The sequence below is a fragment of the Schistocerca serialis genome, chromosome 4 (genome assembly GCF_023864345.2).
Source record: "Schistocerca serialis cubense isolate TAMUIC-IGC-003099 chromosome 4, iqSchSeri2.2, whole genome shotgun sequence".
In the NCBI taxonomy this organism is placed as follows: Eukaryota; Metazoa; Arthropoda; class Insecta; order Orthoptera; family Acrididae; genus Schistocerca; species Schistocerca serialis.
In genome coordinates this window covers 350,631,898-350,646,066 of record NC_064641.1, presented here as the reverse complement: position 1 = coordinate 350,646,066, position 14,169 = coordinate 350,631,898, and the positions used below count along the sequence as shown (strand labels likewise).

Sequence of the window (14,169 nt, the reverse complement as noted above, 5' to 3'; positions counted from 1 at the left end):
CGTGGACGGTAAGAATAGAAGCTTTAGAAATGTGGTGCTACAGAAGAATGCTGCAGATTAACTAATGAGTCAGCAGGAACATTTTCTTAAACTCAATCATGTATGACTGTGGGATGGTTGTGATCATTTGCGAGTATTTCGTGACTTTCACTATGGTCATAAGTTTTTATAAACCATATAGTGTCCAAATGTTCTACATCACTCTTGCAGAACGCAGCTCTGTCGGCACTGCCTTACGTGGTCGGCGGAGTGGCGAGTGTGTTATCCAGCATCATCCTGGACGTGATCATCAAGAGAGGCCTGGTGACGCCTCTCTCCGGCTACAAAATCTTCAACGGCCTCAGTGAGTACCTGTTGCTGGTCACACACAGACAATAGGTGCACCATGAATTAAAAAAGTATAGATTAGCCACTCCAAAATACAAATACTAACTGGAGGTTTTATTTTTTTCAGTAGTGTTAGTGTGCACTACTCCCTCACAACAAATCCTTGGATTTCACTTCTTTTCCAAATTTTACATCACATTGTTACGTAACTGCCACAAACAGTTCAGGATAACTCGCAGTTTATTTTAAATGTACGTACGTTTATGATGTCACGACATAGTTGTTTCTGACATATATGTTCTAAAGGTGTAAACCACACTATAAAGTAGCTAGACAATATATGTCAGTATGGTTGGCCGTTCGGAAGAAAATTTTAAGCGTTTGTGATATTTGTTTCTACACTCACTGGAAAAAAAGTTGGGGTGTTAGACAAAGTAATCGAATGAAAGGACACGCGTTTGGGTCTTCTGTTACAGCTCTGCAATGATTAAAACCCCGCACATTGGATAGTGAAGTGGTACAAGTGCAGAAGGGAAGGAGGACTGTGCAGCCAGTTAGAGAACGCGTCTTCAGAAAGGGAACGGTAACGCTTCTATGCTCTGTCTTGAGCGCTGCTGAGGTTATTGGCTACAGCCGGCCGATGTGGCCGAGCGGTTCTGGCGCTGCAGTCCGGAACCGCGGGACTGCTACGGTCGCAGGTTCGAATTCTGCCTCGGGGATGGGTGTGTGTGATGTCCTTAGGTTCGTTAGGTTTAAGTAGTTCTAAGTTCTAGGGGACTTATGACCTAAGATGTTGAGTCCCATAGTGCTCAGAGCCATTTTATTGGCTACAAAAATCTTGGTAACCTGTATTGTTTTCAACAGTTGTGACATGTATGTTTTGACAAGCTCACGTGTTGCAGCACTACTTGTTAAGTTGCCCGTGACGATTTATTTCTGCTCCTACCGACGATATCAACGAATACCTATCAGTATCGTCATCTATTGTTATCTCTTCCTTCCCCTGCAGTGTTCCGTCATCATATCACTGTAAGTCGTCTCTCCATATTCCGCCATGCGACTGAAGTTTTACATGTTTGACGCATAGTCCAGTGATACAATATACAAAAAACATTCGCGGGCATATAGATAAAGCTCTGCGATTTCCCTCATAAGAATAGTTCCTCACTCCACCAAAACGGCTGCCTCCGAAACTGACAGCTCGTCCTTTTCATGTCTGTGTCGCGAAACATTTCGCTTTATGTGAATGAAAAGTTTAGACAGTCGTCTCTTTCACAAGGCCAACATACCGTATTATAAACGCACCTTAATTCTTGTATTGTTCTTTGAGATATATACACTGAGGTGACAAGAGTCAAGGGACAGCAATAAGCCCACATACAGATGGCAGTAGTATCGCTTACGCAGGGTATAAAAGGACAGTGCAACGACGCAGCTGTCATTTGTGTTCAGGTGATTCCTGTGAAAAAGTTCCCGACGTGACTGTGGCCGCACGACGGGAATTAACAGACTTTGAACGCGGAATGGTAGTTGGAGCTAGAAGAACGGGACATTCTGTTTCGGAAATCGTTAGGGAATTCACTATTTCGAGGTCCACAGTATCAAGGTGTGCCGAGAATACCAAATTTCACGCATTACCTCTTACCACGTACAACGCAGTGGCCGACAGCCTTCACTAAACAACCGAGAGCACTGTCGTTTGCGTACAGTTGTCAGTGCTAACATACAAGGAACACTATGTAAAATAGCAGCAGAAATCAATGTGAGACGTACGATTAGCGTATCCGTTAGTACAGTGCGGCGAAAGGTGGCTGAACCGTGGATTTACTTTCAAAACTTTTTCTTAAGAATTTACTTTATTTACTAGCGATTCATCAAGAACATTAACACGTTTAATCACACTATGTGAGCGTGGAAGTAGTTGCCAGGGAGTAACTGATGAAATCAAAATGAAATTGCTTTTAACAAATGGGAATTTTATTCCTAAAAGCCTTTGTTTTTTAAGGAACAGATTTAAAATTATAAGCAGAAAGCACCATCTAAATATCAAGTTACAATTTATTCAGAGGCAGAAAGAAACAAATTTTTGAGTGTATGAGCTTTTGGGCTGAGAACCTTGCCGCTCCCTTTTGACACGGCCGTAGTCACGACCGCTCACAACAACCTCTGAAAGACTACTCAGGTGCAAATCTGCAAGACACCAGATTACCTTAAAGTAAAAGTTTTAACAATTCACACAAACACACAAACTATGTACCCTGTAGGAGGGATGGAAATGATACAAAACACTAAAAATAAAAGATTAACTTGCCACCGAAGGTACAACTTATTTTTAACTTCTCAGAAAAGTATTATGGTGGAAGGGTGGCAACTTTATATACTAAAATAAAAGCCCATGAAATGCAATAAAAATGCAATCTAACAAATTATACAACGTTGGCTAAACATGCTCTACAGTACACATACAGGGTGGTCCCGAATTCATGGTACAAACTTTAATGGTAGGTACAGGACATTGTAACAAGGATTTATTGTATAGGAATGTATAGTCGCAGGTGACGCGGTGAGGCGTAAACAGGGGAAAGAGAAATGGAGTGATCGGTTGGTGTCACTGCCGGTAGAGGGCAGTAGATGAACATGATGTATCGCAGTAGGGACAAGCGCCATTCACAATTGTGCTGCCGTAGACGATGGGTGACTTTACGTATGCAGAAAAAGCAGACATGCATTACATGTACGGCCGTGCAAATGGTAACGCCAGAGCTGCGTTACGAATGTATCGCGCGGAGTATCCTAATCGACGAATGCCGGATCATAGAATTTTTCAACGGTTACATCGTCAACTTTGTGAAACAGGTACGTTCGACGTCAACAGACATGACGCTGGTCGATTAAGAGCTGTACGCACTCCAAGACTGGAAGAACGCATCTTGAACATAGTGGCTGATAGACCCGAGTCAAGCACAAGAACTGTTGCGCGTGACGTACATGTGAGTCATCAGACTGTATGCAGAGTGTTAAATGAAAATCGCTTACACCCCTTCCATTTTCAAAAAGTACAAGCATTGAATCCGGCAGATTATCCTCTTCGCGTGAACTTCTGCCAGTGGTTGTTGCAGTAATGTGCGTTGCAGCCGGATTTCGTAGGTCATGTGCTATTTACAGATGAAGCGACATTTTCACGCGAGGGTGTCTTTAATGCGCACAATTCCCATGTGTGGGCAACAGATAATCCACATGCAACGCGTCCACATGCGTATCAACAACGTTTCGGTATTAATGTGTGGGCTGGTATTGTGAACGACTTTTTGATTGGGCCATACTTACTACCCACGCGACTCTGTGGCGAAAGCTATCTTATTTTTCTGCAAGAAGTGTTACCAGAACTGCTGCAAGATGTTCCGCTCGCCATTCGTAACCGCATGTGGTTTCAGCACGATGGAGCGCCAGCACACTTCAGCACTGCTGTACGGAATTACCTGAATGCCACGTTTGGTGCTAGATGGATTGGGCGTGGTGGACCAGTCCCTTGGCCACCCCGATCTCCTGATTTCTCTTGCCTCGATTACTTTTTATGGGGACATCTTAAGAGTCTTGTTTATGAGACTCCAGTTGACTCAGATGAGGATCTCGTTGCTCGCATATCCGTAGCTGCTGCAGGTGTGCGTGAAATACCAGGCATCTTTGAACGTGTACGCCAATCGCTGCACCGACGCTGTCAAGCATGTATCGCTCATGGTGGACGCAATTTTGAACACTTACTGTAAACATGACACTTGTCAACAACGATTTCAATAAAATCTTTCGTTTTCCTTTCGGCCGTTATTTCCCCTGTTTACGCCTCACCGCGTCACCTGGGACTATACATTCCTATACAATATATCCTTGTTACAATGTCCTGCACCTACCATTAAAGTTTGTACCATGAATTCGGGACCACCCTGTATACCGCCTCTCAAGATGAATTCGTGGACACACCGAATCCGACAAACATGAAAGAGGTAGCTATTAACGTACGGCAGATTGATAGGGCGATTACCGAACAACCCGAACCGCAGGTTGCTCTAACCCGCCCCTACTCCACAAGGTGAAAACGGACCATCCAATTCATAAATAACCACCTTCCTGTGGGTGGGCAAACGGAGAAGAATAGTGGGACGACCCCAAAACAAAGCGGCTCGTGACCTCACCAAGAAAACAAGTATAATGTAACAAGTAAATGAAAGAACATATCACCAGTCACTTCTAATAAACTGCGATCCGGAACCGCGCGACTGCTACGGTCGCAGGCTCGAATCCTGCCTCGGGCATGGATGTGTGTGATGTCCTTAGGTTAGTTACGTTTAAGTAGTTCTAAATTCTAGGGGACTGATGACCACAAATGTTAAGTCTCATAGTGCTCAGAGCCATTTGAACCATAAACTGCGATTTCTGACGAAGACCTGGCGCAGCACCCCCAAAACGTTCTCCCGAACCGTCCGTTGCCAGCCGCTTCAACGGACGCAGGAAGGCGCGCCGATCTCCCGTCTCACGGCGTCGCAACTCGCACCGGCTCGACCGACGTCGTGGGTTGACTCCTGTTGCTCTCGTGTCGGCCGCGAAGCCACTACACCTCGCTATACGGGGCGGCCCACTGGACTCACGTGGCGAACTCACATGCACCGACGCTTAAGGCGGACAAGTCACCTTGTGTCTCAGTGCGCGACCAACTAACCGATCGATCCAACAGCCAATGACCGTTGCCTGAGCAACTCGAGCAAACTGGCGGCCTAACGCGCAGACTCAGATGCAGGAACTAAGCCCCCGACTGGGCGACCACTCATTGAGTTCTCTCACTGCACCACAAATTCGGACGAGAGACAGACTAGCAAGCTGGGGACGAGAGACTGACTCCAGACTCACCCAGACTGACTGACTGATCCACTGGCGATCTCATAGCGCCCATTAAATGCACATGGACAGGCAACGTTTCCCCTTCCCCACCAGAGGGAGACACCAAAGCTGCGATTGCCGCAGCGGCGCCACAGCCAGAAACAGAGGGCGACTGCTTTACACTACGCGCTGCGGAGCGCTCTTGAAAACAACAATTTTTACCACGGCTAGGTGGCGATACAGCAGACCTTTGCTAACAGCACGACGTCGCCTGCAGGGCCTCTCCTGAGCTCGCGACCATGTCGATTGGACTCTAGACGACTGGAAAACTGAGGCCTGGTCATATGAGTCCACATTTCGATTGGCAAGAGCTGATAGTAGGGTTCGAATGTGACTGAAATCCCACAAAGTCATGGACCCAAGTTGTCAACTAGGCACTGTACAAGCTGGTGTTGGCACCATAATGGTGTGAGCTGTGTTTACGTGGAATATGCTGAGTCCTCTAGTCGAACTGAGCCGATCATTGACTGGAACCCATTTGCGGCCTTTTATGGACTTCGTCACTGGGCCACAATTTTTAGCGATTGGTTCGAAGAACTTCTGGATAGTTCGAGGGAATGATCTGGCCACCCAGATTGTCAGACACTGATCCCATCGAAGATTTATGGGACATAATGGAGAGGTCAGTTCGTGCACAAAATCCCGCACCGCCAACACTTTCGTAGGTATGGAATGCTGTAGAGGCAGCATGACTCAGCATTTCTGCAGCGGACTTGCAACGACTTGTGGAGTCCATGCCACGCTGAGTTGCAGCACTACGCTGGGCAAAAGGAGGTCCGCCACGGTATTATATATTGGGAGGTATCCCATGACTTTTGTCACCTCAGTGTAATGTTACGATGTATAATTGTTTTTTATACAGCTGGGGTTAGAGCGAAAGACGAAGGAGGCCAAAGTAATTAGAGCTGGTCGTTCATGCACATTTGACTCTTCGAGTACTCCCTGAGATACCCACTGAAGCCTCAGCCTTGACCTTAGTAGCCGGCACACCTCTCGATACTGTCCACTGTGCTTGCAGCGGGCGCCGGAGCGGCGTTGACGCTGCTGCTGCTGCCTCGTGCCGGTTGCGACCGCATGCTGGCCGTGGGGCTGCTGTCGCTGAACGGACTGTGCCTGGGCGCGCAGTACGCCGGAAACGGCTCCAACCTGCTGGTGCTAGCGCCTAACTTTTCCGGATCGCTGTACGGCATCTCCAACACATTTGCCAACGTCGCTGGTATCCTCGCGCCATACGCCGTCGGCTACCTCACCAATGGAAACGTAAGTCACGCACTCCATGCATAAAACGACTGTGTAGAAGAACTGAGCATTTACAGGTTTCCCGTTTATTAACTGTTTGTTTCGATGAACACTGATTAAGAAGTATATAGTCAGAAGGCTGTATCAAAAATTTGTGTAATGATCTATGAACAAATTTTATGTACCACACTGGGGCTGCCCTCGTCTTTTGTCCATTCCTTTTATGTAACATTTGGAGCGACAAGGTGTGAGGCTACTGGTATGTAGTATCTGTAAGTGGTTGTTCTTTGGAAGGCGACAATGCCCAGTGGCGCAGAGTGTCGCAAGCAGAGGCAGTTGTTGAGAGGCTGAGGATGGTGCAGGCTGCGTGAGCCAAAGGCACTTGCGTAGCGAAGGATTTATCTCTATGTTTAATAGTAGTGGCATACAGTTTGAATAATAGTGTGTTTATGTTTGTGCAGTGTGATAAAGGAAATAAATTAAATTTTACCAGTTCTTAATGCGTTTCCATCAGTTAGTACCACACCACTGCATTTAACAATGAACGAAGTCTCGATATACACCGTCAACTACAACAAGAGGATTGTAACATAATAATCATTAATTAACCCATATAATCTCCAAGACGAAGGGAGCTTATAAAGGGAACAACAGCGACAAAGGAACAGTAGCCTAACCACTCATAATGACAAACGAGGTACTTGTTTTTTTGAGTCGGGCTGTAAAATCGATATTCTCATTGGCAAAGATTTGCTATCAGTCATTTATCCACGGCCCGTGTTGCAGCAATTAGTGTCACTGCCGCCAGATCGCAGGGTCATGGTTTCGATTCCTAGCCAGATGAGAGATTTTATTCGCTCCGGATTTGGGTGTTTATATTGCTCTGATTATTTCATGTCATCATCACCGACACACAATCCGGCGGAATGGTGTCAGACGCAATGGCATGCACCAAGTGGCCGTGTACGCTCAGGTGGTCCATTAGAGTTGCTATAGGGATTCTGGGCCACATTTCAAGCGGCTGCCAATTTTCGGCGATGAAGTTGTGGAATCCAAGATGCCGCATGGCGGTGGTGAGAAATACATACATCCAAGATGGCACTGGCTGGAAGTTCAGCAACGCAACATGTTGGTGGCAAGAAATCAAAAAACACAAGATGACGCAGCCAACCCAGTAATGCTAGTGGGAAATTGTAATAAAAATCCAATATTGGGGAACTAGCTCACTTGCTTTAGCAGCCATTATGGCGCCGTGTTCAAAAGAATCTCAGAAATCTCATATTTGAAACATGTTCAAAAGTTGTAGGCACTGATGGAAGAAGCTTCCACACAGAGAGAAAAGTCTGTTATCTCGAAAACACAATCTTTAACCAAAATATAATTATTTACCAAAACACAAGGAGGCTGTTTATTGCAATACACAAGTACAGCTACAGAGCTCTGACTGCAAACAAAATTTCCATCTAGCAAAAAAAAAATAAAATTTCGAGCGCAAAACATATGTGGCACTATCCTTGTAACCTAATGTTTCAATAATGTTTGATAAATTTATACATGGCTCACATAATCGTACTACAGATGAAGCTTACAGCTTAACCAGTGGTTTTGGATGAGTTTTGTTCAATCTATGAACTCTGCGTAAAAGAAAGCAAACTTAGTTCAAAAATGGCTCTGAGCACTATGGGACTTAACTTCTGAGCTCATCAGTCCCCTAGAACTTAGAACTACTTACACCTAACTAACCTAAGGACATCACACACATCCATGCCCGAGGCAGGATTCGAACCTGTGACCGTAGCGGTCGCGCGGTTCCAGACTGTAGCGCCTAGCACCGCCGTCCCGTCCGGCCAAACTACTCGTATGTGAACTTATTCCCAACAATATTACAAACACACATGGATGATACAACTCACAGTTTAAAGTGTATTTGTCAAGGAGAATAGTTTGATCTATGTACTAAAATAAACAGCGTTAGCCCCACGTCGAAATTGTCTGTATTATTTATCAGAATGATATATTAACATCGCTAAAACTGATGTCTAAGTTAGCTAAACGTTATAGTGACGCCAAGTTATTAACTTCTTCTTCCAGCCGGCCGGAGTGGCCGTGCGGTTCTGGGCGCTACAGTCTGGAGCCGAGCGACCGCTACGGTCGCAGGTTCGAATCCTGCCTCGGGCATGGATGTGTGTGATGTCCTTAGGTTAGTTAGGTTTAATTAGTTCTAAGTTCTAAGCGACTGATGACCTCAGAAGTTAAGTCGCATAGTGTTCAGAGCGATTTGAACCATTTTTTTTCTTCTTCCAGTACAAAACGTGCGTCATATTCTGTTGATAATTTATGCTATCGTACAGTGGAGACTATGTGACTCATCACACCCCACACATGATCGTGTTACAGGAAAATTGCAATGAATTGTCACATAGATTGTCATATGTAAGATATATGCCTACTTTCCATATTAAAGGTTAATGTCATTTGTAAGTCTATCTAATTCATTTTCCATTGGGTGGGAAGCGAATTTAAGAAAATTATTTATTGTAAAAGTAGTTTACAGAGTTATGCATATCCATATACTCAAATAAAAGAATACTATGCCTTATTTTTAGTATCTTTCATACATTCTGCGATTTTAACCATACATGATAGCAGTATATCCTTCTTTTCGTGATACTCTTTGTAAACTCTTGACATCAGGATGAATTGCACATGCTGTATCTTTGTTCTTTTATGAGTAACATTCCGTCTTTATGGAGTCATTACGACTGGAATTCTTTATGCAGTGCCTGGGTGTCTTTGCAAAGTAAATCCTATTCATTTCTTGCCAGATTTTCCATCTTCGAATGAAATATCCAGCTTCAGCTCAGCAACAAAATTGTGGACACATTGTGTTACTTGACGTCTGCTAATAGGGAAACAATACCTTGGCTCAACGAGATCCACTTCACTAAACGAGCTTCACACTGACCGAGTATACAGGAGGGACCCATCTGTTTTAGAATTGGATATATTCCAGGGATTTTATGCATCACAGATGGTCTGGGAACTTCGTAAAATTTACTAACACCACCTACGCTCATACTATTTCTTACGAGCCGGCAGGTGTGGCCGAGCGGTTGTAGGCGCTTCAGTCTGGAACCGCGTGACCGCTACGGTCGCAGGTTCGAATCCTGCCTGGGGCATGGATGTGTGTGATGTCCTTAGTTAGGTTTAAGTAGTTCTGAGTTCTAGGGGACTGATGACCTCAGATGTTAAGTCTCATAGTGCTCAGAGCCATTTTTTCTTACGACAGTCCCATTTTTACAATAATAGTATTCAACATAGGAATCTGGTTATTTGCATGTATAGCAGGTGTTAACTACTGCTTCTTAAACTGTATCGTAAAACAGAAGCATACAGTGTGTATGTGCAGTGTTTGTCGGCTACTGCATCTGAAATAGTATTCTAACACGAAAAGTTCACGGTGTAAATTTTGAGTGGGTGTCATCTAACGCATGTTAAAACTTTACTTTAACACCAGAAGCTTACAATGTGTATGTACAGTGGGTGTCAGTTACTGAATCTTTATCATTTTTTTCTCGCTTACTGGTGAGTGTCAAACAAATTGTCCTTTCTACACCTACATGTCTACTCTGCAGTCCACATTTAAGTGCCTGATTTCATCGAACCGCTTTCACATTATTTGACTATTGTTCCATTCTCGAACAGCATGCGGGAAAAACGAACGCTTAAGTCTCTTATCTTATTGCGACGATCATTGCTCTCTGTGTAGGTGGGCATCAACAAAATATTTTTACATCTGGAGGAGAAAATCGTAGATTGAAGTTTCATGGAAAGATTTCACCATGTGGAAAATTGCCTTTGTTTTAATGATTGACATCCCAACTCACTTAAGTTAACTGTGACATTCTCTCCCTTATTTTATGAGAGTACAAACGTCCTGGGCTTCTTTGAACTTTTTCGATGTCCGCCATGAATCATATCTGTTAAGGATCCCTCACTGCACAGGAATACTCCAGCAGAGGACGATAAGCATAGTGCAGCCCATCTAGTGGATTTGTTGCATCTTCTAAGCATTCTGCCAGTTAAATGCTGTCTTTGGATCGCCTTCCCGCAAATTTGTATATGTGATCATTCCAGTTTAAGTTGTTCGTAACTGTCCCTCCGAGGTATTAAGTTGAACTGACAGCTTGTATATTTTTGTGTGATTTGTCATGTAACCGAAATTTAACAGACCCTTTAGAACTCATGTTGACCTAACATTTTTCATTACTTAGAACCAAATGCCCATTTTCGCACTGTGCAGATATCTTGTTTAAATCATTTTGCAGTTGGTTTTGATTTTCTGATGATTTTAATAGACTCTAAATGATAGCATCATCTGCAGACAATCTAAGAGTACTACTCAGATTGTCTCACGCCATTTATGAAGATTAAGACCAGCAGATGGTCTATAACATTTCCTTGGGGAATGCCATATATCACTTCCATTTTAATTGATGACTTCCCCTCAAATACTATAAACTGTGACCTCATTGACAGGAAACAACGAATCCAGTCGCAAAACTGAGATGATACTCCATATGTATGTAATTTGATTAGAAGTTGCTTGTGAGGAAAGGCATCAAAAGCCTTCTGGAAATCCAGAAATATGGAACAAATTTGAGATCCCCTGTCTACAGCACCCATTTCTTCATGTAATAAAGAGCTAGTGTTGCACAATAACTATATTTTCTGAATCTATGCTATTTTTCAGCAGATGGTTTTCTTCGAGGTAATTCGTAATGTTCGTGAATAGTACATGTCCCTGAATCCTCCTGCAAATCAGTGTCAGTGATACGGGCCTGTAATTCAACGGATTCCTTCTGTTTCCTGTGCCACTTTCCAATCTTCGGATAGGGATCTTTCCCCGAGCGATTACGTCAAAGGAATCTAACTGGTACACGGTCTGTACTGGGGAAGTTGCAGTTTTTGATCAGAGTTGCTTCGCTGTACTGAGGATATCTACTTTTACCTTACTCTAGTAAGCAATAGTTTTTGATTCGATTTGCAAAATATTTACTTCATGTTCTTCGATGAAGGAATTTCGATGGAGACCGTATTTAGTAACTGTACTTTAATGGCACTGTTGTCGGTAATATTATAATCGTTAGCTTGCAGTGAGGGTATTTACTATGTCCTGCCACTGATGCATCTCGCATTGGACTCAGTGTTAAATTTTGAGCGCCCGTAAAGCTTCACCAGTCTTGGGATTGTGCGTTCTGTTAAATTTCTTGTGCATTTATCGTTGCTTCTGCCTACCCTGTTTTTTTTTCCTATGTGGTATGAACTACTTCTCGTATTAATTTGTTTCGTATAAATCTCTCAATTGCTATCGATACTACTTGAATTTAAAATCATGTGGCTTTGCTTGTTTAATGAGATCGGAAGGCATGGACACTGCCTCTTAGGAAGGCGTCAAGCGAATTTTTACCTGCTTTTTTAGACAGATACATTCTGCGTTTATTTTTGTTGGGTTTGGATGTTACGGTTTTCAGTATCGCTACGATGACTTTGTGATTACGAATCTTGCATCCGTTATGATTCTCCTTATTAGCTCAGGGGTGGAGCGGGAGACAGTGAAATGAACCAATTATTAATTTATTCCGGCTGCACAGTATATCCTGTCTTGTAAACTGACATACGGTCGGGAGAGGGGTGTGCTGACCACATGCCCCTCCTTATCCGCATCCAGCAACGCTTGTGGTCTGAGGATGTCACGGCGGCCGGTTGGTACCGTTGGGCCTTTCAAAGCCTGTGCGGACGGAGTTTAGTTTAGTTTGTACAGTGTAACCTCTATCTGTCCTAATTCACAGGAAGCACCTGTTTAAATTTCGCTTAAAAAAAAAAAGAAAACTACTTCTCGCAGCAACAAACACGCTACCGTAAACTATATTTAATCTGTTGTTCCTGCAAATCGTTAGATCCTCTGCAAAAAAGTTTCTGCTTAATGTCTCTCCTACTTTAGCCAAGTTTCAGTATCTATAACGACTTGAGGTTCAGTGCTTTCTATCAGTGCTTGTAGCTCTGATTCTATTCCATGACAGTTACAGCACCTAATATTTCTAGGTCTACCCTCGTCCTGAGTTTGGCCTACTCTTTTTGAGACTGAAGCCCAATTTGTTCTTTCCTGAGGTCCTCTAGCTTTACAAAAGGCCACTCCGCACAGTTCCACTACCCAAGAATCGGCTTCCTGTGTGTGATGAAACCACACCTGTTAAGCGGAACACGACATCCCGACAAGCTTCGGCGCAAGTAAAGAAATCTGCACCATATATGGTTGCAGAAGCCCCTGTAGCTGCCATCCAGAATCTCCAATCGGCTCTGTACTAAAGGTCCGTAATCGGTCCTGTCGACGATGCTACAGATGGAGAACACTGTCTTCATCCTGTAAGTGAGATTGGAAGTCTCTACATCAGACAGCCGCCCGAAATCAGAGACTGTCTCTTCCAGTCCAAAGAGGCACACATCATTAGCACCAACACGGGCCACTACCTGCAGCTGTCTACATCCTGTACTGTTCATGACATCTGAAAAGACCCGTTCCATATTTGAAGTGATTCCCCTACAGTATACACACACAGTGCACACCGAACTTCGTCTTGGCAGCGATATCCCTGGCAGGCTCCATTATGTGCCCAAAAATGGAGCTTCAACTACCTGCAACCTCACCCTTTGCCCGGACCTTGTAGGCTGAGAGCCTTCCACTGAGACAGGACAAGCGACTGAATTTGTCTCAGGATGTTTATCAGCCACAAGCAGCGCCTGAAACCTCTTTGTCAGACCCGCTGGAGAGGCCTATCGTAAGGCCCCCTAGAGACTCTTTTGCTGCATTCCACACCTCAGAACGACCTCCCACTCGTCAGTGGGTGAGGGGTCGACCACAGTGCGGGCAGAGATGGGGGTCGCCGCGGTAGCGGACTCATACGGGCTCCCGTGAGACGTTCTGGAGTGAAGCTTGTACAAATAATTTACAAACGAACGCTGTACTCTCTTGCGTTCCTACAGGGACATGAGGCTGCCGCCCTACTGAGCTCTAGCTGAACTGACTGTTCAGCTCGAAACAAACAAAAGAATGGGGCGATACAGGCAGCGGAACTATTGACCACATAGTTATTAAAATGCGAAACTGTGTCTACTAAGCACACAAATACATAGGAAATTTACGAATTAAGCTACTGAACACGCAGTTCAGTGAAAATAAGTTGTTTCTGTTTGAAGCTCTACAAGTAATTGACAAGCGAACGCTGTACACTGCTGTAGTGCTGCAGTGACAAGAGCTGCAGCCCACACAGCAATGAGACCATGCTGACCAAGCATATCTAACAAAAAGTGCAGAATGTATGTAAAATGATGACAAATTTATAGTTTTGTAAATGTATGCTCATAAATCCGTAAACTGTTGTAGAACGAATCTTTTATTGTAATTCATTTCTCGTCTCCCCATTCGGAAATGTAAAAAACCTGTCTTACAAATTACTTTACAGTGCTTGGATGGAACCCACATGCGTTTTGTAAACATGACGATGTATAGGAAAATTTGTTGCAATTTTCTTGAACATAACGATGTATTTGGGCACAGTACCGTACACTCCACTGTGTGACAGCAAAATTTACCATTATAAAGAGAAGACG

At 44.0% G+C, this 14,169-nt stretch overlaps 1 protein-coding gene across 1 annotated transcript in view; it reads left to right on the top strand.

Moving 5' to 3' along the window:
• Positions 1-14,169, top strand: part of LOC126474454 (putative inorganic phosphate cotransporter) — a 95,133-nt gene that overhangs the window by 65,762 nt on the left and 15,202 nt on the right. Inside the window, exons 7-8 of the mRNA XM_050101926.1 lie at positions 211-343; positions 6,278-6,519. Of these exons, the coding sequence (XP_049957883.1) occupies positions 211-343; positions 6,278-6,519 (375 nt within the window). The remainder of the gene's footprint in view (positions 1-210; positions 344-6,277; positions 6,520-14,169) is intronic.